The sequence below is a fragment of the Leopardus geoffroyi genome, chromosome X, assembly GCF_018350155.1.
Source record: "Leopardus geoffroyi isolate Oge1 chromosome X, O.geoffroyi_Oge1_pat1.0, whole genome shotgun sequence".
Lineage (NCBI taxonomy): Eukaryota > Metazoa > Chordata > Mammalia > Carnivora > Felidae > Leopardus > Leopardus geoffroyi.
In genome coordinates, this window is record NC_059343.1 from 57,503,059 (window position 1) to 57,528,800 (window position 25,742).

General features: G+C 42.1%; 1 protein-coding gene across 2 annotated transcripts; it reads left to right on the forward strand.

Annotated features, from left to right (window-relative positions):
• Positions 1-819: 819 nt before the first annotated feature.
• DGAT2L6 (diacylglycerol O-acyltransferase 2 like 6) lies at positions 820-25,742 on the forward strand. Of its 2 annotated transcripts, XM_045472693.1 has the most exons (7): positions 820-1,064; positions 18,200-18,310; positions 18,839-18,909; positions 19,271-19,475; positions 20,851-21,025; positions 24,380-24,591; positions 25,020-25,742. In XM_045472693.1, exons 1-7 carry the CDS (start codon positions 980-982, stop codon positions 25,172-25,174), a joined length of 1,014 nt encoding a protein of 337 aa, XP_045328649.1. In that variant the 5' UTR covers positions 820-979; the 3' UTR covers positions 25,175-25,742. The 2 variants fall into 2 exon arrangements, with proteins under 2 accessions (XP_045328649.1, XP_045328650.1); XM_045472694.1 differs by lacking the exon at positions 18,200-18,310.

Below are 25,742 nucleotides of genomic sequence, written 5' to 3' on the forward strand. Positions count from 1 at the left end.
GCCTCTTAGCCTGAAACATAGTAGATATTCAATAGACATGAACTGAACTCAACAAATAATAACAGGGAACACATAATGCTTACTGTGTGCCAGGCACTATGCTAAGCACTTTATACTCATTCACTCATCCCATCCTCAGAAAAGCCCTATGAAGTAGGTACTACTATCATCCCTGTTTTACAGATGGGGAAACTGAGGCACAGGAGTTCACCAACTTGTAAGTGGCAGAGCTGATATTTGAACCCCAGCTATCTGGCTCTAAAATCTGTGCTCCTAACCACTACACTGCCTTCCAACAACGAATGCTCAAGCTGAGATCTAGAGAGATGGAGCAATTGGCAAAGGTATCACGGGAATAACATGGTGGACTTCGGACTGGAACCCAAGATATGTTCTCTGTACAGTGCCTCTCCCACTCTACCATGTGGTATCTGGCCGCTGATACCGAGCCCCTGTGAAATAGAGGCACAAGGAGGGATCTGAGAAGTTAAGATATCTGTTCAGAAAAAGGCCCAAGTTGACGAGGTGGCTCTCAGCAGAAGACAGGAGGAGCCAAAGAGCAGCCACTAGGGCAGAAACAAGTGGAGTTACCAGGTCTCCTTTCTTAAGCAGGGAAGTAGGTTGCTTTTCAGAGGTCTTATTTGGAGTCTAAGCCATTCTCTTTTCCTGCACTCATCTATCAGGGACCTCCCCACACACAGCAAGAACCACCCCTAAGCGATATCTGCCTTATTGCAATGAAGCACACAAGGAGAAGGGATATATATTAGGGAGATTAGATAGCATGATCTGAAACCTCATATGTGTGTAGGAAGCCAGGGCGGGACAGAGAACAAGAAGACTGGAGGAAAGGTTAGGTCAAGCCTAAAACCTTCAGCAGCTAAAGGGACTCAGTGATAAGAGATGAAAGCAAAGCACCTGTAATCAGCACAGCTTTAGAAGTGCTGGCCTTCTGTTTGGGCTTCTTGCCATAACAGCCATGGCATTCCTTTCCCGACTGGATCTTCACGAATGCCTCCAAACCCTGTCTGTTTTGCAGTGGCTCCCCGTCTACGTATTTTTAGGTAAGTGAACACCAGGGGTTGGAGAGCACATGAGAACAGGCCAAGAACGAGGGCAAGAATCCCAGATGAGGAAGGCTCCAAAGAGATCATTTGGCTGGTTTCCCCCCCCCCCACCCCACCCGCCCTCTCTGGGAAGGACTATTGCTTCTCACCCAGAAAGATGGATGCTGTTGAGCAAGAATGAAATCATTAGGTTTCTAATGAAATCATCAGATTCCCCTCTTTCCAACTGAGGGCATGAAGGCCATGAGTGAGCCTTTGGTTGTTCTGGTTTAAAGATCACTGCAGCTTCCCAGGACTGCCCCCTCTTTTTTTTTTTTTTTTTTTTTTTTTTTTTTTTTTTTTGTTAATTTCAAGATTTTATTTAAATTACAGTTAGTTAACATATAATGTAATATCACTTTCAGGAGTAGAATGTAGTGATTCATCACTTACATACAGCACTCAGTGCTCACCCCAACAAGTGCTCTCCTTAATGCCCATCACCCATTTTATGCATCCCCCCGCTCACCCCCTCTGAACTTGCCAAAAAGAGTCCTATTCAGGGTTGGGGGCAAAGGTGATGGTGGCTTGCAGAGTTGGTATTGCTAGGTAGGCATAAGGTGATTTTCTAGTCTAAAACTATGGGGAGAAAATTCTGGAAAATCTGGGAGCTGCCCTAGTAACTCATTAAACAAACATTTTTTAAAAGTTTTTACAACATTTATTTATTTTTGAGAGAGAGAGAGACAGAGAGAGAGTGCAAGTGGGGATGGGGCAAGGAGAGAAGGAGACATAGAATCTGAAGCAGGCTCTAGGCTCCAAGCTGTCAGCAGAGAGTCCAACATGGGGCTCGAACCCACAAGCCGTGAGTTCATGACCTGAGCCAAAGTTGGATGCTTAACCAACCGAGCCACCCAGGCACCCCAGACAGAACTTTAATAAAAGGCAAGTTGCGCAGTGGACTCAGAGCATGGCAATTATCAGTGCTGGGCAAATGGGTTGAGAGTGCTAAGCTTTTCCCAACCGGAATCTAGGACTTCATGGGCAACCAATTCCAGGGCCAAAGCTTGGAAACTGGATGGGGAGAAATGTCACCCTGAAGGCAGTCAATTCCAATCTATGGGAGACTATATGATCCCTTAGAGCAGAGGGTCTTAACCAAAGGCCTATGGACCTAGAATTGGGGGTAGGGGTGGACAACTTTGAATTCATATAGCAAAATTTACCTTTATTTTCACTAGCTTCGAATTGAAATAATGAATGTAGGCAACAAGCCACAGAAACATTAACAGCACCAGTGAATTTGTCAGTAATAGACATCACAGATTTGAGTTTCATTTGCCAGTTGTTGCAGGCATCTCGAAATGTCATTTATGCTCACGACTACTTCAAAATGCCAGTGGTTATTGGAACTGCCATTGGGTCTGGTTATTTGATGCATAAACCAAGAAGCCCATGTTACTGTGACACATTTTTGGTGATGTTTTGAGAACTGTGTTTTAATATGTTGCATTTGCTTTGTAAGTCTATATATTTTATTTTGTGCATTTATAATATTATTCAGAGAAGGGGTCCATAGGCTTCACCAGACTGCCAAAGGCATCTGTGACTGCCAAAGATGATGACTTATTGAGCCTTATTGAAATCAAATTATGCTGAGCACTTAGTTCATCAATGGCCTGACTCTAGCTGTATTAAGGGGGAAAAAAGCGATTTTTTTGTAAACTTGCTTCTAGTCTTTCATATTTTCTGTTTTCCTTTGCGTTTGTCTTAACGTCCTCAAACAGACCCTTTTGACAAGTTGCAGCCCTCAGTTAGGAAAGTGAGGGGGGCACAGGAATGTCCTAAAAGTCTTGGTATTGCGGGGGCAGCCACCACTTCAAGTCTGGATCCTAGAAAGAGTGGGCAAGTCTGGGGACTAGAGAGCAGGGAAAAGAGGTCAAGAGAGGAAGAGGGGCACCCAGGTGGCTCAGTCAGTTAAGCGTCCAACTTTGGCTCAGGTCATGATCTCCCAACTCTGTGAGTTTGAGCCCTAAGTATGGCTCTGTGCTGACAGCTCAGAGCCTGGAGCTGCTTTGGATTCTGTGTCTCCCTTTCTCTGCCCCCCCCCCACAAAGATAAACATTAAAAAAAATTTTAATAAAAGAGAGAGGAAGAGGTGTGTAAGTTCTTCCCTTTAGGTGTGGAGTCTGTACTGACCCAGAAACCCTTTGTGTGGTCTTCGAACACAAGTGCCCAGATTATTCTGACTCTTCTAGGGAGCACTCCTCAATAAAATGTTTTCATTTTTCTCCCAGAAAATGATTTGTTTTTAAGTATTTTCTTCTCTCTTCCTTTCCCCCTTTCAAAGGACACTGTGGACAGGGATAGGGTACAAGGCATATCCAACACTGAATATGTAAGGGCCCAGAGGTGAGGGTTAGACTCCTAGTAATGCCCACTCCCCGCCCCCCCCCCCGCCATCTTACCAGCTTCCACTTCTTCTGGAAGAGCTGGAGGTGTGGGGTGGGGATGTTATGGACAAATGATGGCACCTACGTGTCTTAAGTGAAAACACTAATAATAAGTGTGAATGTTTTCTTTCACCTGCATTTTTAAAAGTTTTTTTTAATTGTGGTAAAATACATATAACATCAAACCAACCATTTTAACTATTTTTCAGTGTACATTAGAGCAGCATTAAGTACATTCAGTGTTGTGCAACTGTCACCACCATCCACCTCCAGAGCTCTCTTCCTGAAGTCTGTACCCATTGAACAAGAACTCACCATTGTCCCCTCCCCCCAGCCCTTGGCAACTACTCTTCTACTTTCTGTCTCTGTGAATTTGACTCCTCTGGGTACTTCATATAAGTGGACTCGTACACTTTTTGTCCTGTTCCGACTGGCTTATTTCACTTAACATAATATCTTCATGTTTCACCCACACTGTATCACATGACAACATTTCCTTCCTTGTTAAGGCTGAATAATATTCTATTGTGTGAATATTGTAAATAATGCTTCTGTGAACATGAGTGTTCAAATATATCTCTGTGATCCTTTTTGCAATTCTTTTGGATATATTCCCAGAAGTGGAATTGCTGGATCACATGGAAATTCCATTTTAAATTTTTTTGAGGAACAGCTACACTGTTTTCCACAGCACCTGCACCCATTTTACATTCCCACCAACAGTGCACAAGTTCCAATTTCTCCACGTTCTCTCCAACACTTCTTTATTTTCTGGGGGCTTTTAATAGGAGCCATCTTAATGAATGTGAGGTGATATCTCATTGTGGGATTTTGATTGCATTTCCCTAACAATTAGTGATGTTAAGCATCTTTTCATATGCTTGTTAGCCATTTGTCTTGACTTATTTTTTTTTCTTTTTAAAAAATGTTTATTCGTTTTGAGAGAGAAAGAGAGCAAGCACGAGCAGGCAGGGGTAGAGAGAGAATCTCAAGCAGGCTCAGCGCCGCCAGCACGAAGCCCGACACTGGGCCCGGTCCTACAAAGTGTGAGATCATGACCTGAGTGGAAACCAAGGGTCAGATGCTTAGCCGACTGAGCCACCCAGGTGCCCCTATCTTGTCTTGTTTTACATTGATTATTTTTATCATTCCATTTGCCTTCCTCTACTAGGTTAGATGTTATACATCCTGTTTCTATCATTTTAGTGATTGTGCTAGAAATACAACATGAATCCTGGGTCTTGGAGCATCTGTAACAGTGTAAGATGTCCCCAGAAGTGCCTAAGACATTCAAATCTGTTCAATAGTTATAGAGCAAATACTAATTACAAGGTGGTGACGGTCCTTGTCGAAACTACCATGGATCAAGTACAAACTCCTTACTATCTAGCAACAAAGATAAAGCAATCATTAGTTCCACCACTGTACACAGTTTATGCATCAGTGCTGGACACACACAGAAGTCACTACGATGTAAGACAGACTGTAGTAAGTGAAAGAAATAGTCACAACAAAGTGATATTAGGGTTTCAGGGAAAAATTATCACACCAAGTTGAGGGGATCAGGAAAAGCAGGAAATAGAAACAGTGAAACATGATGAACAGGACATGGGTTCTCAAGTTTGTCAAACTTGGATAACAATTAGCTGTGTGACTTCCAACAAGTATTTGGACCCTCTAAGCCTCAGTATCCCATCCTCTTAGCTTGGTATACAGTAAATGCTCCATATAGAATAGCTTCCATCCTCCCTTCCTTTCTTCCTTCCTTCCTAAATTCCTTCCTTCTTTAATTTCCTTAATTTTTTCATGCACCTGCTTTCCTTCATTCCTCTCTCTTGCTCAGAGCCTCCCTCAGCACCTCTCCACTTTCCTGAATGACGTTTAGAATCATGGCTGATTACTGAGCATCCCTGAAAGTAATGGGAGAGGAAATAGGGGGAAAGAGGAGAAAAAGGAGAGGAACAAGAAGGAGGGAAGAAGGGAGAAGAGAGGAATGAAAAGACAGTTTGGGGGAGGTGTAAAATACAAATATTCGTGACCCTTAGAATTAGGCAATGGCCCTGAGAGGCCCTCTGAGGGCCAGCTTCCATTGGAGGATGGCTCTCTGTCTCTTCTTTTCTGGGCATGTGTCACCATCTACCTAAACTGTTGCAATATCCGCTTTCCTGGCTCTCTACCCTCTAGTCTTCACCCTCTCCAATCTATTCCACTGCTTGCTCCCAGTAGAGTCTTTTGAAAACATCTTTAATTACAGTCCTCTCCTGCTCAAAAATAGCCAGTGATTTCCCACTGCCTACTCAGTGACGTACAAATGTGTTAGCTTGGGCATTCAAGGCCCTCCTCCACTCTCTGGCTCTAACCTTTAACCAGCTCATCCCCCCACTCTTCCCCTATAAGAAGCTTGTGTTCCAAGCAGTCTATTCATAGAACAAACATAAAGGGTACTCTCCCACTCCTTCACCTATGCTCTGACTATTCCCTCCACTGGAAAGATGTTCTGATCCCTCTCCCTGGACTAATAATCATGGACAACCTGTCCTTTGAAATATTGCTCAATTCACATCTTCTCTGCAACATTTTCTAGCCAACCCAAGACCGTATCACCTCTGAAAGTCCAAAGCACTTTGTAAAAATAGGTTAGGTAGCAGCCCTTGTATCCTTTGCCCCCTCTACTCAATAAGCCCCATGAGAATAGGAACCATATCTTGTCATAGTTATATTTCTCACAAGACCAGGCCTGACACTAAATTGACACTAAATTCTAAATTCTCCCTCAGTAGAGACCATTAAGTCCATCTCTTTTTCTTTTTCCTCTCTTTCACCTGATCACCTCTGATCACCCCCCACTTTTTTTAGCTCTGCCTTCTTTCTCTGGTTTCTGATACTACATAAAATAGAACATAGTCTTAGTAATCAGATAGGCCAGGTCTGCCACCTGTTGCTACTGGACCTTGTGCAAGTAAGTCAATGTTATTTCTTCTTAAAGTTTATCTATCTAATTTTGAGAGGGGGAGGGGCAGAAAGAGAGGGAGAGAGATAATGCTAAGCAGGCTCTGCACTCTCAGTGCAGAACCTGATGCAGGATTTGACTTCACAAGCTGTGAGATGATGACCTGAGCCAAAATCAAGAGTTGGACACTTAATTGACTGAGCCACCCAGGTGCCTCCATCAATACTATTTTTATGTGATCTTCACAAGTAAGCCATTCACCCTCCACCATTGTAGAAACAGAGTATAGTATCTGCCTCTAAAGACCATTCTGAAGATCAAAGAGCCAAAAAAATCCTCAATAGATGTTCATTTTCTTTCTTTCTGTTATAGACATTGACATTACTTCAAGTCCAACCACTCCAACTCATAAGACACTGCCAACCTTGCCATTTAATCAACAGAGGAAAGCCAACCACTTCTGAGACAAGCACCCTACATTCTGATCTCATTGCACCTTCAGGAAGAATAATGAGTAACTAGATCCTAGAAAATTAGGCAAATAGAGACTTTTTTTTTATATAAATTTTTTTCCAACGTTTATTTATTTTTGGGACAGAGAGAGACAAAGCATGAACGGGGGAGGGGCAGAGAGAGAGGGAGACACAGAATCGGAAACAGGCTCCAGGCTCTGAGCCATCAGCCCAGAGCCTGACGCGGGGCTCGAACTCACGGACCGCGAGATCGTGACCTGGCTGAAGTCGGACGCTTAACCGACTGCGCCACCCAGGCGCCCCAAATAGAGACTTTAATACTTTCCTAGCATTCCCAGATCCTTCAAGGCATTATTCATTCACCCCCTACATCTGATCAACTGCCAAACTCTGAAAATTCTACCTCCATAGTATCTTTCAAATTGGTTTGAGAAATAGTAACCTACTTCGTGTTCCCATTGTCTCTCATCTAAACTACTGCATCTTGGGGCACCTGAGTGGCTCAGTCAGTTGAGTGTCTGACTCTTGATTTCGGCTCAGGTCATGATCTCAGTTCATGGGATTGAGTCCCACACTGGGCTCTGTGCTGACAGCACAGCACAGAGCCTGCTTTGGATTCTCTCTCTCCCTCTCTCTGCCCCTTTCCTGCTCTCTCTCTCTCTCTCTCTCTCTCTCTCAAATATAAATAAACACTTTAAAAATATATTACTGCATCTTTTAATTAGTGTCTACAGTTTCTCTTGCTACTACAGTTGTCTCAAATTATCTTCCTGATACACAGATATGATCATGCTGTTCCTCTGCTTGATAACCTTCACTGGCTTCATATTTCCTCTAGCATGAAGCCTAATCTCCCCAGCTTCCTTCTCAGTTCCATCTCCTATTCCATGTCTTCCCGGTCTCCCTGTACTTTTTCAGGTTATGGTGTTATGGGCCTTGGGCTCCTCCATCTACAGATCTTTGTTCAAGTTCTTCCTCATGCATGGAAAGCCCTTCCTCCACTAATCTCTCTGTCAGAATCCTACTCTTTCTCCAAAATTCAACTTAAATCTTACCCTCCACAAGAAGCCTTTCCAGGTTCCCCTGCAGTAAGGAATGGTCTTCTGCTTGGGTTCACATAAAATAACATTTGACTATATAGTCTTACCCTCTGGAATCTATCCACTATTTATGGTATCAATTTTCTCCACTAGACTGTCAGTTCCTGGAAGGCATGAACTTTCTTTCCTACAGGTATTAATATGAGGTAACACACACAAAGTGTCTAAAATAGCTCTTGGCACATAGTAAAGACTCCACAAATGCTACCTACTTTTTTCCTAAAGCTTGGAACTTTTTATTCCCCCAAAGTTTGACCACTCCGAGCATCACATTTGTACATATATAAAATGGGGATAATAAAATTATCTATTTGTCAGGGTTATGAGAGAATTAAATGAGATAATGTACATTAAGTCCTGAATGAGTGCTTATTAATAATAAGTGCTGAGGGTGCCTCAGTGGCTCAGTTAAGCATCTGACTCTTGATTTCAGCTCAGGTCATGATCTCATAGTTCATGAGTTTGAGCCCCACATTGGGCTCTGTGCTGACAGCATGGGGCCTCCTTGGGATTGTCTCTCTCCCTCTCTCTCTCTCTATCCCTCCCCTGATCTCTCTCTCTCTATCTCTAAATAAATAAATAAATAAATAAATAAACTTAAAAATTTATAAAACAAAAGAAGCTTAGTGTCTAATAAGGACAGGGCTAGACTTGTGAGGTACTAACTACATAAGCACCAGAGTGAAACAGGGTCAAACAGAAGCATAAGTAATGTGCTGTGGTTGTGTGGAGGAGGGAACCCTTCATTCTGAGCAGAGAATCACCAAAAGTATCATCAAGGGGGTATCATTTGAGCAAATCCTTGAAGGCTGAAAGAACTTTGATAGGCAGAAAGTTGAAGAGAGGGTAGTCAGAATAAAGGAACAGCACCACCAAAGGTATAGAGTTGGGAATGGGGAGTACACTAAGGTGGTTGGGCCCCTGTTTCCCATATTTCAGCCATTCACATCCCACCTTCTGGATTTTCTACAGTTGAGTACCACCTATGCTATTATGACTTAACATTTTTTTCCAAATTGACTCATTGCTGTTACCTAAATTAGTGTGTTATAACAGATATTTTAGATCACTACCATAAATTCACTTTTTATTCACTATATATTAAAATGATTTACCATCCATACACCACCTCAGATCATCTAGTGTACCTACAGTGATATAAGGACAATGCTTTGAGAAATACTGGGCTAGAGCATAAGCAGTATGAGTGCAGGTAGTGAGAGATGAGGTGAGGAAGGTGTTTGGGGCTAGTCCACGGAGGGACTACATGTTTACACTTTTTTTCTGTTGCAGTGGGAAAATATTGAAGGTTTCAGAGGCAAACAACATTATGACTGTGCTTTAGAAAGCAATCTGGCAATAACATGGAAAATGGACCAGAGGGGAAGGGACACGCAGGCAAAAAGAACAGACTCAAGATTGCAGTCCAAACCCGAGGAGATCAAGCCTTCAACCATAGCAGTAGCAATGGAGATACAGGCAGGAGAATGAATGGGAAAGAGAAAGAAGTTGAAGATAGTGCCAAAACATTGAAACTGTGACGTTTATCTTGAGGCCTAAAAGATAAATAGGAACTAGCCAGGAAAGAGCTGAGGAAAGGTTCTTCCAGGTAAAAGGGACAAAATGCACAGAGGCCCAGAGGCTAGAGAGCAGAATGAATTGAAGGAACTGACGGAACAGTATGGTGGAGTGCAGAGGACAAGGGGGGTGGCCCGGGGCTCCACCACAGAGTGCCTTTGAAACCCAGATTACAAGACTGGACTTCACCCTAAGAGTCATAGGAAGCCATGTTAGATGTTGAATTATTAAATTACCATTTGCTCCCCAATGTTCTTATATTTACACCATTTGGTGAAGAAACTGTCTTTTTCCCATTGTATATTATTGGCTCTTTTGCCATAAGTTAATTGATCATATATGTGTGGGTTTATTTCTGGGCTCTCTATCCTATTCCATTGATCTATGTTTTTTTTTTTAATGTTTATTTGTTTTTGAGAGAGAGAGAGACAGAGTGTGAGCAGGGGAGGGGTAGAGAGAGAAGGAGACACAGAATCTGAAGCAGGCTCCAGGATCTGAGCTGTCAGCCCAGAGCCTGACATGGGGCTCAAACCCCCCAACAACAAGATCGTGATATGAGCTGAAGTTGGACACTCAACCTACTGAGCCACCCAGGTGCCCCTGATCTATGTGTTTTTATGCCAATACAATACTGTCTTGATTACTATAGCTTTGTAGTATAGTCTGAAATCAGGAGTATGATACCTCCAGCTTTATTCTACTTTCTCAAGATTGTTTTTGGCTATTCAAGATTTTTGGAAGTTCCACACAAATTTTAGAATTATTCTAATTCTGTGAAAAATGTCATTGGGATTTTGATAGAGATTGCATTGAATTTGTAGATTCCTTAAGGTGGTATGGACATTTTAACAATGTTAATTCTTCCAATCCATGAGCACAGACCATCTTTCCATATATTTGTGTCTTCTTCACTTTCCTTTATCAATGTCTTGTAGTTTTCAGTGTACAGGTCTTTCACCATCTTGGGTAAATTTATTCCCAGGTATTTTTTTATGCAGTTGTAAATGGGATTGTTTTCTTACACTCTCTTTGTGATGGTTTGTTGTTAGTGTATAAAAATGCAGCAGATTTCTGTATATTGATTTTATTTCCTGCAACTTTACTGAATTCATTTATTAGTTCTAACAGTTTTTTTTTGTGGTCTTTAGGATTTTCTCTATATAGTATCATGTAATCTACAAATAGTGAGTATTTTACTTCTTCCTTTCTGATTTGTATCCCTTTTCTTTCTTTCTTTCTTTCTTTCTTTTTTTTTTTTTTTTTGGTCTAATTGCTGTGATTAGGACTTCCAATATCATGTTGAATAAAAGTGGTGAGAATGGGCATCTTTGTCTTGTTCCTAATCTTAGCAGAAAAACCTTCAGCTTTTCACTGATGAGTATGATGTTAGCTGTGGGTTTGTCATATATGGTCTTTATTATATTGAGGTACATTCTCTCATGAGTTTTTATCATAAATGGATGTTGAATTTTGTCAGGTGCTTTTTCTGCATCTATTGAGATAATCATGTTATTTCTATCCTTCATTTTTATTAATGTGGTGTATCATGTTGTTTGAGTAGTGGATGCTGAACCATCCTTGCATCTCTGAAATAAATCCCACTTGATCATAGTATATGATCCTTTTAAATGTGTTACTGAATTCAATTTACTAATATTTTATTGAGGATTTTTGTGTTTTGTTCACTAGGGATATTGACCTATAATTTTTTTCCCTTTTTCTTTTTTTCTTTTTTCGTGTGTGTGTGTGTGTGTGTGTTGTTGTTGTTGTTCTTGTCTGGTTTGGGTATCAGGTTACTTCTGGCCTCATGAAATGAGTTTGGAAGTGTTCCCTCCTTTTCAGTTTTTTGGAAGAGTTTGAGAAGAGTAGGTATTAAATCTTTTGTGAATGTTTGGTAGAATTTACTAGTGAAGCCATCTGATCCTGGACTTTTGTTTGTTGAGAGATTTTTAATTACCAGTCAGTCTAGTTCTCCATGATTCAATCTTAGAAGATTGTATGCTTCTAGGAATTTATCCACTTCTTCTAGGTTTCCAATTTGTTGGCATAATAATTGTTTTTTTTTATTTTTTTAATGTTTATATATTTTTGAGAGAGAAAGAGACAGAGCATAAGTGGGGGAGGGGCAGAGAAAGAGGGACACACAGAATGTGAAGCAGGCTCCAGGCTCCAAGCTGTCAGCACAGAGCCTGACGCAGGGCTTGAACCCACGAACTGTGAGATCATGACCTGAGCCGAAGTCAGACGCTCAACCAACTGAGCCACCCAGGTGCCCCTATGGCATAATAATTGTTAATAGTCTCTTGTGATCTTTTGTATCTCTATGATATCAGTTAAAGTGCTCCTCTTGCATTTCTATTTTTATTTATTTGAGCCCTCTCTTTTTTCTTGATGAGTCTGGCTAAAGATTTGTCAATTTTACTTATCTCTTCAAAGAACAAGGTCTTAGTCTGGGGTGCCTGGGTGGCTCAGTTGGTTAAGCGGCTGACTTTGGCTTAGGTTATGACCTCACAGCTCATGAGTTCAAGCCCCACAGTGGGCTCTGTGCTGACAGCCTGGAGCCTGCTAACAACTCAGAGCCTGGTTCGGATTCTGTGTCTTCCTCTCTCTCTGCCCCTCCCTTGCTTGCGCTCTCTCTCTCTCTCTCTCTCTGTCAAAAATAAATAAACATTTAAAAAACAAGAACAAGCTCTTAGTTTTATTGATCTTTTCTGTTGTCTTTTTACTCTTTGTTTCATTTATTTCTGCTCTGATATTTACTGTTTCCTTCCTTCTATTCACTTTGAGCTTTATTTGTTCTTTTTCTAGATCCAGTAGATGTAGCTTTAGGTTGTTTGACATTTTTCTTGTTACTTGAGGTAACCGTGTATTGCTATAAAGTTCCCTCTTAAAACTGCTTTTGCTTCTTCCCACAATTTTTGGACTACTGTATTTCTATTTTCATTTGTCTCCAGGTGTTTTTAATTTTCTCCTTTGATTTCTTCATTGACCCATTGGTTGTTCAGTAGCATGTTGTTTAGCTTCTACATACTGGGATGCTTCCAGTTTTCTTCTTGTAGTTGATTTCTAGTTTCATAGTATTGTGATTGGAAGAAAATGCTTGATATCTCAATCTTTTTAAATTTACTGAGACTTGTTTTGTGGCCTAATATGATCTATCCTGGAGAATGTTTCATGTGCACTTGAAAAGAAAGTGTATTATGCTACTTGGGGAAGAAATATTCAGTATATGTCTATTAAGTCCATCTTGTCTCATGTGTCATTAAGGCTGTTGTTTCCTTATTGCTTTTCTGTCTGGATAGTCTATCCATGATGTAAGTGAGGTATTAAACTCCCCTACTATTACTTTATTGCTTGCTGTCAATTTCTCCCTTTAGGTCTGTTAATATTTGTTTTACATATTTATGTGCTTCTACGTTGGGTGTGTAAATATTTACAAATATTATATCCTCTTGTTAGATTGACCCCTTTATCATGAAGTAATATCCTTCTTTGTCTTTGTTTGCAGTCTTTGTTTTGAGGGTTCTTTTTTGACATTTTATGTTTATTAAAGTACAATTGACATACAATGTTACATTAGTTTCAGGTGTGCAACATAGTTATTCAGCAACTCTATAGTTATGCTATATTCACCACAAGTGTAGCTACCATCTGTCACCATACACACTATTACAATACCATTTACTATATTCCCTATGCTGTAACTTTCATTCCCATGACTTACTCATTCCATGATTTAAAGCCTGTGCTTCCCATTCCCCTTCACATTTTGCTCATCCCCCTTCATAGCCATCAGTTTGTTCTCTATATTTATGGGTATGTTTCTGCTTTGCAGTTTTCTTTTTTCATTTTGTCTTGAACAATCCTAAAAACTGTATTTTTACTCCCCCTGTGCTCTTTTTTTAAAAGTAAACTCTACCCCCAACAGTGGTGTCTCCCTGCCCATGTTCCCTGGGGGTGCCTCTGGATGTGAGGCAAACCTGAACCTGCCCCTCAGGCTGAAACTTGAGGACAAGAAAATAAAACTTTTTCACATGAAGACTGGGGGATTTGTTTCAGTCTGTTGTTTGTACAGTGCCCTGTGGGTGGTAGCCTGCCAAAGACTATCTCTCCAATTATTTTGGACTCATGAGGCCCAGAAATGCAATTCCCCCTGGCCACCCACGCCAGGTGCTCAGGGGGTGTCCTTTGTGTGGGCTGCATGTGCTTGCTGACTCAGTGGGCCACAACTGTGAACATGAGGGTGGGGCACTTGGCCAGCCCAGCTGCAGTGGGGTAGGCTACACCTGCAGTTCATGGGTGGCACTCCCAGTGGAGCTAGCAGGCTAGAGGTAGGGTTTGTAAAAGTCACCTGCTAGTGCCAACCAATAAAGCAGAAGAACTCAAAAATGACACCCACCAGTGCCTCCATCCTTGGAAAGCATCCCAACAAGTTTCTGCTTCTTCAGCAGATGATTTAAGATTAACAAATGAGTGTCCTTATCAGATAAAGGGTTAGTATCCAAAATCTACAAAGAACTTATCAAATTCAACACCCAAAAAACAAATAATCCAGTGAAGAAATGGGCAAAAGACATGAATAGACACTTCTCCAAAGAAGACATCCAGATGGCCAACCGACACATTAAAAAATGCTCAACATCACTCATCATCAGGGAAATACAAATGAAAACCACAATGAGATACCACCTTACACTTGTCAGAATGGCTAACATTAACAACTCAGGCAACAACAGATGTTGGCGAGGATGCAGAGAAAGAGGATCTCTTTTGCATTGTTGGTGGGAATGCAAGCTGGTGCAGCCACTCTGGAAAACAGTATAGAGGTTTCTCAAAAAACTAAAAAGAAAACTACCCTACAACCCAGCAATTGCACTATTAGGCATTTATCCAAGGGATACAGGTGTGCTATTTCGAAGGGACACATGCACCCCCATGTTTATAGCAGCACTATCAACAATAACCAAGTATGGAAAGAGCCCAAATGTCCATCGATGGATGAATGGATAAAGAAGATGTGGTATACATATATAATGGAGTATTACTCGGCAATCAGAAAGAATGAAATCTTGCCATTTGCAACTACGTGGACGGAACTGGAGGGTATTATGCTAAGTGAAATTAGTCAGAAAAAGAGAAAAATCATATGACTTCACTCATATGAGGAATTTAAGAGACAAAACAGATGAACATAAGGGAAGGGAAACAAAAATAATATAAAAACAGGGAAGGGGACAAAACAGAAGAGACTCATAAATATGGAGAACAAACTGAGGGTTACTGGAGGGGTTGTGGGAGGGGGGATGGGCTAAATGGGTAAGGGGCATTAAAGAATTTACTCCTGAAATCATTGCTTCACTATATACTAATTTGGATGTAAATCTTAAAAAATAAAAAAAGTTAAATCATAAAAACAAAAACAAAAACAAATGAGTGTCCTCAAAATATGATCCAGGCTCCTTTCAAACTGTTGCTTTTGTGCTGGATCCCAGGGCAAGAGGGTCTGTACATAAGCCCTTTCAAGAGTGAATGAATCCTCCATTTCCTATGGCCCTATGGTTCTCCTGAAAGTAAACCCCATTGATTTTTAACACCAGATGCTGTGCGGTCTCATCTCTCTGGTGCAGTTCCCAAGGGTTGGGAGGCCTGAAATGGGGCACAAACCCCTCAGTCCTTAGGGATGAGCTCCAGATTTTGACACCCCTTCCAATTGTGGGTCACTGTTCCTGAGGTGGGGGTTTCTTGCTAGACTGTGTCTCCACCTCTCCTACCTATCTCAACGTGGCCCTTTTATTCTTTGTCATGGAGTCTCTGTTCAGCTAGGCTTCAGGCCCTTTTCAGAGGGAATTGTTCCTTCTGTAGCTGTAGAGATACTGTGTTCGTGGGAGAAGGTGAGTTCAAGATCTCTCTGTTGAACTCTCCTGTGGCCAGTTGATCTTTAACAAAGACGCAAAAGCAATTCAGTGGAAGAAGGGTAGTGTTTTAAACAAATGATGCTGGAACAATTGGATATCCATATGTAGTAAATGAACCTTGATCAAAATCTCGCATCTTAGGGGCACTTCAATGGCTCAGTTAAGTGTCCGACTTCAGCTCAGGTCATGATCTTGCGATTCGTGGGTTCAAGCCTCTCTCATTGGGCTCTCTGCTGACAACTCAGAGCCTGGAGCTTGCTTCAGATTCTGTGTCTCCCTCTCTCTCTGTCCCTACCCCGCTCTCTCTCTCTCTCTCTCTCTCTCAGAAATGAATAAATATTAAAAAAAAATTTAAACCTCACATCTTACTAAAAAAAATAACTCAAAGTGGATCAGAGACATAAATGTAAAACACAAAACTGTAAAACGTTTAGTAAAAAACTTATAAAGAAGCCTTCATTAAAAATAAGAAAAAGAAAACCTTCATGACATGAGGTGAGGTGAAAAGTTCTTAGATTTTACATCAAAAGCACAATCTGGAAAGGGGGGAAATGATACATTTGACTTCATCAAAATTAAAAGCTTTTGCCCTAAGAAAGAGCCTGTTTAGACAATGAAAAGATAAAGCAGACCGGGAGAAAATGTTTGCAAATCACATATCCAACAAAGAACTTGTATCCAGAATATATAAAGGACTCTTCTTAAAACTCACCACTAAAAACAAAACAAAACAAAACAAAAAAACTCAATTGAAAAATGGACTAAAGTGAAATGAACAGACACCTAACCGAAGAGGATATACAGAAGGCAAATGGAAGCATCAATAAGTATTTGGGAAATGCAAATTACAATTGTGATGAGATACCACACTACACATCTATTAGAATGGCTTGGCCATCTTCAATATAAACTAAATTAGGAGCCTACCTTATGTGAACCTCTTCCGTGATAATGCACATTACGACTTCTCCCTTCAACACAGACGAGATATTGGAAGCATCTCCTGGTGTCAAGGCCATAATATGTAAGGGAGGGTCACGTACACATACACACAAATGGTTGTTCTCCATCATTCTTGCCTCAGATACCTTTGCTTTCTGTCACAGAACTCCTTGGTCCATGAACTTTATCTCTTCCATGTTTGGCCTCTGTTTCTCTTATGTCTTTAAATCCCACTTCTGTCACTGTGAGTGATGCCAGTGACGTTCGAACAGACCAGGTCTGGCAGGCTTCTCCTCAAAGGACGTTTATGGTCTCCTGAGGTGCCACACCTGCAGTTCAAATAGATTCCACAAGGAGGATGGTGTTTATCAAGGTATGGTTCTTGGTTAGACTACCGTTAGGTCTTGTGAATAACTGAAAGAGATCAGATATAAGGTACACAATCCATCCATGGTTTTTAAATAACATCACATTTAAATAGCACAAATCTGGCAAAACACTAACATTTAAGTTTACCTATTATTGAAAAGAGAAAACACTTATTTTATCTTCTAGCCAGTCTATAGATATTTGTTAAACACCTACTGTGTGCAGGGCACTGTTCTAAATAATGGTGATGCAAACTAAATCTATTTGAAGCAAGATATAAGAGAAATTATACACTCAGACTACCTTTAATTAATGATTTTTGCTGAGTTTTCCTCTGGAGCTTACCTAGCAAATTTACTCTCATCTTTTATGAGGATCAGGGGTAGTAGGACATTTATAGATGGCAAGCTTCCTATAAAATTTCTCCCACCACTATTTTCTATTTAATTGGCATGCTTATAAAAACTATCTCAGCCAGCTCTTGCAAAGAGGATTCAGCCTATCACTAAGATTTCTTCTACTCCATAACATGATCTTTAAAGAAAGGCCTGTTCTATCTTTTTTCCTATTATTTTCATCTATGTCCAAAATTCAAGAGACAAACCCACTTCTAAGTAATTTTTGAGTTTCTTTCCATTCTCTGGAAATTTTATCTCTCGCGATGTGGTTACCTGGTCAAAGAAGTCATTCCCTTAGCTGGGTCTTTTTTCATTAACAATATGTGTACTTAGCCCCTCTTTCTCATGACTGCAGATTTTAAAATGGGAATTCCCACTGCTGTGAGATGCATCATGTTTACATTTCATAGCCTTTTGTGGCCCTTTGCTAACAGAGATAATATTTCCCCTTCTGAACTTTTGAAACATTTTGAATGAGACAAAATTGAACCTAGTAAAGCAGTTTCTAATACATGTTTTCTTCTCAGCATCAAACAGCCTGTGTACTGCAGACAGCCCTTCTCCGCTGGTATGTGCTGGTTTAGCAGTCCCACAAAGAAAGGAGGGTTGAGCTTTTAGAAAGGAATTCCTGAAGTCCCAGAATGGGGATTTCAGCCACTGGTGCAAGTGCTGCTCTTGGGAAGCCACTTGCCAAGGAGGGCTGCTGTCCTTTGACCCCAGCTGAGGGCCTGCTCTGAGAATGTCATGGTTATGCAGTTTCCTCAGTTAAGATCTCAGCCATCAAAAGTACCCAGATCCAAGGACTCAGAGGTCAGCCTGGACTACAGCAGAGTGGGGAGGGTTTGTGAGGGAAGTGGGAAAGAAGGGTCTCACACCAGCCTTGACCTGCTCCTTCATTAGAGAGCAGAGATGGTAGTTAGAATTATATTAAACTTGAAGGAACCTGAAGGGCATAAACCCTTTGTGTCCCCTCAGGAGCAATTCCTATTATTCTTATACCCTACTTTCTGATGTTCACTAAATTCTGGATCTTGTCTGTGCTCGCCTTAACCTGGCTCGCCTATGATTGGAATACTCACAGTCAAGGTAAGAGATGGGAAGAATGGTGGTACCTGTCTGTGCCAAGGATGGAACCACAGGGAGAAGGAAATGGATGGAGAGAGTGGAAGAGGCATAGGGAGAAGGGGTGCAAAGAAGAAAGATGGGGAAAGGGAAAGGAAATGAGATAGGAAGGTGGACAGCAGGAAAAATTAAAAGAAGCAAATACGGGTAGAGGGAAGGAGAGGGAGAGAGGGGAGCAAATCTCAGCAAGGAACAGAGATCTCTCCCAGGCTTCCTAAGAAGAATTAAGAGGTTTCAGGGAATGTGCCCCCAGCCTTGGGATATCTTCCCATCACCTTCTTGGCTGGCTCCTGGAGAACACGAACCTCCTATATCTTCTTGGGGGTTGGATTCAGGGACAGTACCTACAGCTCTGTGTTCTAGAATTATGGAAGTATGAAAATGGGAACTCCTCTGTGACCTGAGGACTGTAGAAAGAACCCTCCACCTCTGGGATAGGTAGAGGGATTGGCAACGTCTCACCTGCTCTTTCCTTCCCTTCTGTATCCACAGGTGGTAGGCGTTCAGCTTGGGTACGAAATTGGACCCTCTGGAAGTATTTTCAAAATTATTTCCCAATAAAGGTAACCACCCTTCCTCTGAGTGCCCTTGGTTTATGTTGCCTGGACTCACCTTTCCCACTTAGCTCCATGTTTTCAAAGGCTTTAGTGGCCAGCAGTGAAGGTCAAGGCCCAGAGGGCATAATGCAGAGTAGGCACCCAAGATGGATGGGCAGGTGGGAAGATGGATAGATAGCAGCCTTTCTTCACAGTGGCAAATCCTCTGAGCATCATAACCCCTGGCAATCCTATGACAATGATTACATCCCAATGAACAGGGATTTGAGGCTCCCCAAGGAAAATAGGCTATGTGCTAGTATATGGGTCCACATGTCCTCTCTTCCTTCTTCTTATCCACTTCTCTGAGTTAATCTCCCTCTAACAGCTGGTGAAGACTCATGACATCTCTCCGGAACATAACTATATCATTGCCAATCACCCCCATGGCATTGTCTCTTATGGTGTGTTCATCAACTTTGCTACTGAGGCCTCTGGCTTTTCTCGGATTTTCCCAGGCATCACTCCTTCAGTAGGGACCTTGGAAGGGATCTTCTGGATCCCAATTGTGCGAGAATATGTGATGTCAATGGGTGAGTATAAGAAATCATTCCATCCTCTGACCTACCTCAGGGCTCCGGCCCCAGTAAGCCCTAACAGTCCACATCTCACATCCTGCTAGAAGAGAACTTAGTAGGAAATGAGTCCAGAACACACTAAGCCAGTAAAAAGAATATGTGGCTAAACATCAGGTTCTGTCCAAGATCTGGGAGGCAGGGTTTGGTTAGGCAGTAGGATAAGTTACAGGCATTTATAAGAGTTGCCAGGAATCCTTTCAGAGGAGGAAGCAGAAGACTGGATCTCAGGATTAAAGCAAAAGTGGAAAGCAAAAGGCAAAAGCCAAATATGAAACCCAAATGTAGGAAAAATCAGACATGAATGGGGCAGCTCAGATGAACTTTGCTAGATTCTTTCTGGGATGTCACTTGTCTTATTTTGGCCATTTGTATAGCAGCTCTCAAAATCTCTTAAAGACATTTTAAAGTCTCTCATACTAGCTTGTACCCTCCTTGCCCATGATCTTCATTTCCTGGGAACCCCTTCAAACTTGCATAAGATGTCAAGGAATAAAGGATAGACATACATCAGAATCCAAGATAACTTCCCCATGCCAGGCTTTAAGCTAGGGTACTGTGACAAATGTCCTTCTCTCTGGATGAATATTCCACTTCTGGACACCAGAAAACAACTGAAACCAAACATTAAAAAGATACATTTATCTGGAGAGGTTAGGTGGGACCACTGAGTCCCAGAGGATGGTTCTGCTCCCCTCTGAACCAAATGATTAAGGCTTGGGGGCAACTTCTGCCATCTCAAGAGAGAATAAAAAGTAATCCCAGAGTAAAGATGAAAAGCAGAAGTGAGGAAAGACTCCATGACTGTTGTGGAACAGCAGGGTGTTACCCTCATTCCATAGTTTGTCTACATTTCAGTTTGGTTTGTACAAGCTCCTGGATCTGCATACTCTACAGAAACCCAAGCCAATGGCTCCCAGTTGGCAGGTTGCTCTAGGGAGAAAGCAGGTTTCTGGTGGCTAGTCCTGATCACCCCTGAGGGAGAAAACTCTGGAGAGTCTCCAGACCTGTAAGACTGGGGAGAGTCAAAGATGGCTATGGTTTATGAGTAGAAAGGGAAGCAATGGGCTTAAATACTATTGAGCTAAGAGGAAGCAGGCAGAGGAACTCAAGGTATCCCCAACTGTAGTAGTACAGAACCTCCAATGCCAGAAGCTGACCCTAAGGACTAACCTCAGGCTACGGCTAACCCAGGATGTGGAGGTCAAAAACAAAAAAGTGGAAACAATATTCAGGAAACAGAACTGTCTCCAGCAGGAAGAGCCCAGAGGAACCCCTCACCCCAATCTCAGGCACCAAGTTTGTTATGCTACTTGATTCTTTGCTTTCACAGGTGTGTGCCCAGTGAGTGAGTTGGCCTTGAAGTATTTGCTGACCCAAAAAGGCTCAGGAAATGCTGTGGTTATTGTGGTTGGTGGAGCTGCTGAAGCCCTCTTGTGCCAACCAGGAGCCTCTACCATCTACCTTAAAGAACGTAAAGGTTTTGTGAAGTTGGCACTGAAGACAGGGTGGGTCCCCAGGTTCTGTACCCTATTGTCAGGGTGCCATAGGTACTCTGTAGCACCTCTCCAGAATGGTTCCCTCCCTTGGAAACCCGTTAAAGGGGGCTCCCTCTTTACTCTGATTGCTTCCCTCTGCTCCTTCACACTGTGTCTTAATGGTGTTTGGGCCTCCAGATACATTTGTAGGCATTTCTTTTACTTGAAGTTGGAGAAAGAACAGTAGGAAAAGACCTTTACCTCCTTCCCATTAGCCTAGTTGGCTGTAGGTCTGGGGAAGTGGAGCTTCACTCTATATCAACCCATTAACTGAGAGGCCCAGATAACCTACTGGGGCAAGGAAGGCACTAGGCTTGGTGTTGTGGGGGTTGCAAAAATACAGAAGATATGGTTGTTGCCCCCAAACAGCATATAATTTGGTTTCAGGAATAGGATGCATTCCTTCAGCAGTCACTTAATGCTTACTGTGTGTCAGGCATAGTACTAGGCATTGAGGGTATAAAAATAAATAAGACCTTGTTCTTGCCTTTAAGAAACTGACAGTCCAGTGGGAACAACAGACATGCACACGTATAACTATACAGGAGCCAACCACTTATCTCAACTACAACCCCCTCCCTGGTTTAAACTAGCATCATCTCTGCCCTAGATTATTACATAGTCTCCTAACTGCTCTACCTGCTTCTTTCCCTCTCTCCCCTACATCCAAGAGAATATTCTCAACTGTAGCTGATTACATTAAATGTGAGATTATGTCACTACTCCAAATGTTCCAATGGCTCCCATTTCACTCTGAGCAAAAGCCAAAATCTTTACAAGGGCCTGCAGAACTCTAAATAATCTGGTCCTTAGCCAGTCCTCATCACCTCCTGGTCTCACCCTTGCTTACTCTGTTAGAGCTACATTGGGCTCCTTGCCATACTTCAAACAAGCTACATGCTCCTGCCTTACGACCTTTGCTCTAGCTGTCCCCTCTGCCTGGAACATTATTCCTCCAAATAATTGTCTGATTGCTTTACCTCCTCCAGGTATTTGCTCAAATGTTGCTTCTCAATAAGGTCTATCTTGACCATCTTGCTCTACTTTTTCTGGTTGTGTTTATCATCCTCTTATATATCACTGATTTTATTTATTTATATATCTGTTTTTTGTTTATTTGTTATCATTGTTTACTGTCTGTTTTCCCTCAAGAAAAAAATGTAAGCTCCATGAGGACAAAATTGTTTTTATTTTATTTTATTCCGCCCCCCCCCAGGGGAATTCTTTTTTTTTCTGATTTTATTTTTTTTAATTTTTTTTCTTCAATATATGAAATTTATTGTCAAATTGGTTTCCATACAACACCCAGTGCTCATCCCAAAAGGTGCCCTCCTCAATACCCATCACCCACCCTCCCCTCCCTCCCACCCCCCCATCAACCTTCAGTTTGTTCTCAGTTTTTAAGAGTCTCTTATGCTTTGGCTCTCTCCCACTCTAACCTCTTTTTTTTTTTTCCCTTCCCCTCCCCCATGGGTTTCTGTTCAGTTTCTCAGGATCCACATAAGAGTGAAAACATATGGTATCTGTCCTTCTCTGTATGGCTTATCTCACTTAGCATCACACTCTCCAGTTCCATCCACGTTGCTACAAAAGGCCATATTTCATTCTTTCTCATTGCCACGTAGTACTCCATTGTGTATATAAACCACAATTTCTTTATCCATTCATCAGTTGATGGACATTTAGGCTCATTCCATAATTTGGCTATTGCTGAGAGTGCTGCTATAAACATTGGGGTACAAGTGCCCCTATGCATCAGTACTCCTGTATCCCTTGGGTAAATTCCTAGCAGTGCTATTGCTGGGTCATAGGGTAGGTCTATTTTTAATTTTCTGAGGAACCTCCACACTGTTTTCCAGAGTGGCTGCACCAGTTTGCATTCCCACCAACAGTGCAAGAGGGTTCCCGTTTCTCCACATCCTCTCCAGCATCTAGAGTCTCCTGATTTGTTCATTTTGGCCACTCTGACTGGCGTGAGGTGATATCTGAGTGTGGTTTTGATTTGTATTTCCCTGATGAGGAGCGACGTTGAGCATCTTTTCATGTGCCTGTTGGCCATCCAGATGTCTTCTTTAGAGAAGTGTTTATTCATGTTTTCTGCCCATTTCTTCACTAGGTTATTTGTTTTCCGGGTGTGGAGTTTGGTGAGCTCTTTATAGATTTTGGATACTAGCCCTTTGATATGTCATTTGCAAATATCTTTTCCCATTCCGTTGGTTGCCTTTTAGTTTTGTTGGTTGTTTCCTTTGCTGTGCAGAAGCTTTTTATCTTCATAAGGTCCCAGTAGTTCATTTTTGCTGACAAAAATTGTTTTAATCCATTTTATTCACTGATGTGTCCCTAGGGCTCAAAACAGTGCTGACACATAGAAAAAACTCAGTAGATGTGCTATAATGGAGATATATACAAAGTGCTATGGTAGCAATAATTGATGAAAAAATTTTCACTCCCAATGTAGAAGTCTCATAAGTGGGTGACATCTGAATTCTGAGCTAAAATAGTAGGAGTTGCCAATCAGACAAAATGGGAGAAAGAACTCAGTTGACCTACAATGTATCAGGCACTCTGTGAGGCCCTAGAGATTCAAAGATGAATGACACAGTTCCCACCTTTGATCAGCTTGACAGACAACTAGGGAGGAAGACAGGTAAAGAGATGACTGGAATAACTGAGTCAGAATAGTGTTAGTGTGGAGAAAGAGAAGCAGTAGATGAAGGGTACCTAATCTACACTGTGGAGGAGGGAACTGGAGGTAGTCAAAAAAGGTTTCTTTAAGAGATTGAAATTGGAGCTGAGCATTGAAGGGCACAGTAGAATTAACTATGTGAAGACATAGGAAGCATTTCTGGCAGAGGGAGCAGAATGTACGAAGCAGCATAGACAAGCAGCAACTTGGCACATTTAGAATGGCTAAGCAGATTGCAAGGAAGTGGTGGAGAGAGAGGAAGCTTGCCAGGTAGGCAGGGCTAGAGCACAAAAGCCATGGTAAGCAGCATGATACAAAGTGAGGATCTCTGGAAGAGTTTTAAAGAGAGAAATGACATGTCCAGATATGCAGTTTAGGAAGATCACTCTGGATGCTGGGTACAGTGAAGGCAGAGTGTCTAAAATTTGTTTCTTCCTATCAGGGGACAAGGTGCAGCAGCTCCCCACAAAGGGTTCATTTAGAAGGGTGGAGCATGGCAAGAATGAGACATGAAGATGTTTGGGTGCTTGGGTTCTTGTCCTACAATGGGATGTTTGTAAAGTCTTCCCACCTTGGAGAGGGTTTTGCTGGGGGGAAGCTACCTGGGAGAGTTAATACTTATGCTCCTTTCTTTGCAGAGCGTACCTTGTTCCTTCCTATTCCTTTGGAGAGAATGAGGTTCACAATCAAGAGACCTTCCCTGAGGGCACATGGATAAGGTTCTTCCAAAAAACCTTCCAGGACACATTCAAAAAAATCCTGGGACTAAATTTCTGTACCTTCCATGGCCGGGGCTTCACTCGAGAATCCTGGGGCTTCCTTCCTTTCAATCTGCCCATTACCACTGTTGGTAAGCTTTCCAATACCTCTGGACCACTCTGGTCGTTGATTCCCACCACCCAGGTCATCCATCAAGTCCAGGAGACCCAGCACACAGCTGGGATGGGCACTGGGAATTCCAGTAGGTATGGTTGAGGGCAGGGTGGGCAGGACAACTAAACAGATAAGAGTTGTTGCCATTCCGTAGCTGCCAAGAGAGCATCATTATTCACATGCATTCCTTCAACACTCTTCTGAGCTTACTCTCATTCTCTTCAGCATGCATGAGATTAGGTATTTGGAGAATATGGGATGGGATGGGGCTAGAGCAGAGGGAAAGAACAGAGGAAAGGGAGGAGACACAGATACTGAGTTTCAGTATGTGGATCCCTCTGAGGGATGGGTAATATGAGTTGAGGAAGGGAGGCTCAGATGCTTGTCTCTTCTCCTTCTCCATAGTTGGGGAGCCCCTGCCAATCCCTAGGATTAAGAAGCCAAACAAGAAGACAGTGGACAAGTACCATGCACTCTACATCAGTGCCCTGCGCAAGCTGTTTGACCAGCACAAAGTTCAGTATGGCTTTCCTGAGGCCCAGGAGCTGACAATCATATAACAGGAACTAGATTCCCCCATCACTAAAGTCCTAAAGCATTGATGGATCCAAATAGGGTAACCCAGAAGGAATAACTTAGGGAGAGAGGAGAATCTCAGGCATGAGGGAGGAGGCCAACCAAGCCAGAAAGTACTTAATGAATGGGGTTTTGCAGAAGAAACCAAAGGAGCAGAAGAGTAGGCAACAACCCACTGTAGAAAGCAGAGTCTTGTTAATCCAAAGCTCTTTTTTTTTTGCCCCCTGATTCCAGCCAACCCTCTGACCAAAGGAATGAGAAGCCAAAAACCACCACCGCTCCCCCTTACCAAACCTTAGTGACACCATCACTCTTTAGATTTAGGCTTAGAAGCCTTGTTGAGAACAGGAATAGTTTGTTTCCTTCTCCTCCTTACAATTTGGGACCCACAACCAGGTAAACCAGGGACCTGAACTGTAGCTGCTGATCCAAACAGAAAGGATTCCCTCAGTTGTGACACAATTCTACACTGCAAAAGCTTGCCACATGCAGTTATGCTGTTTCTCTATAAAAATAAAGGTCTATGGACACCTGGATGGCTCAGTTGCTTAA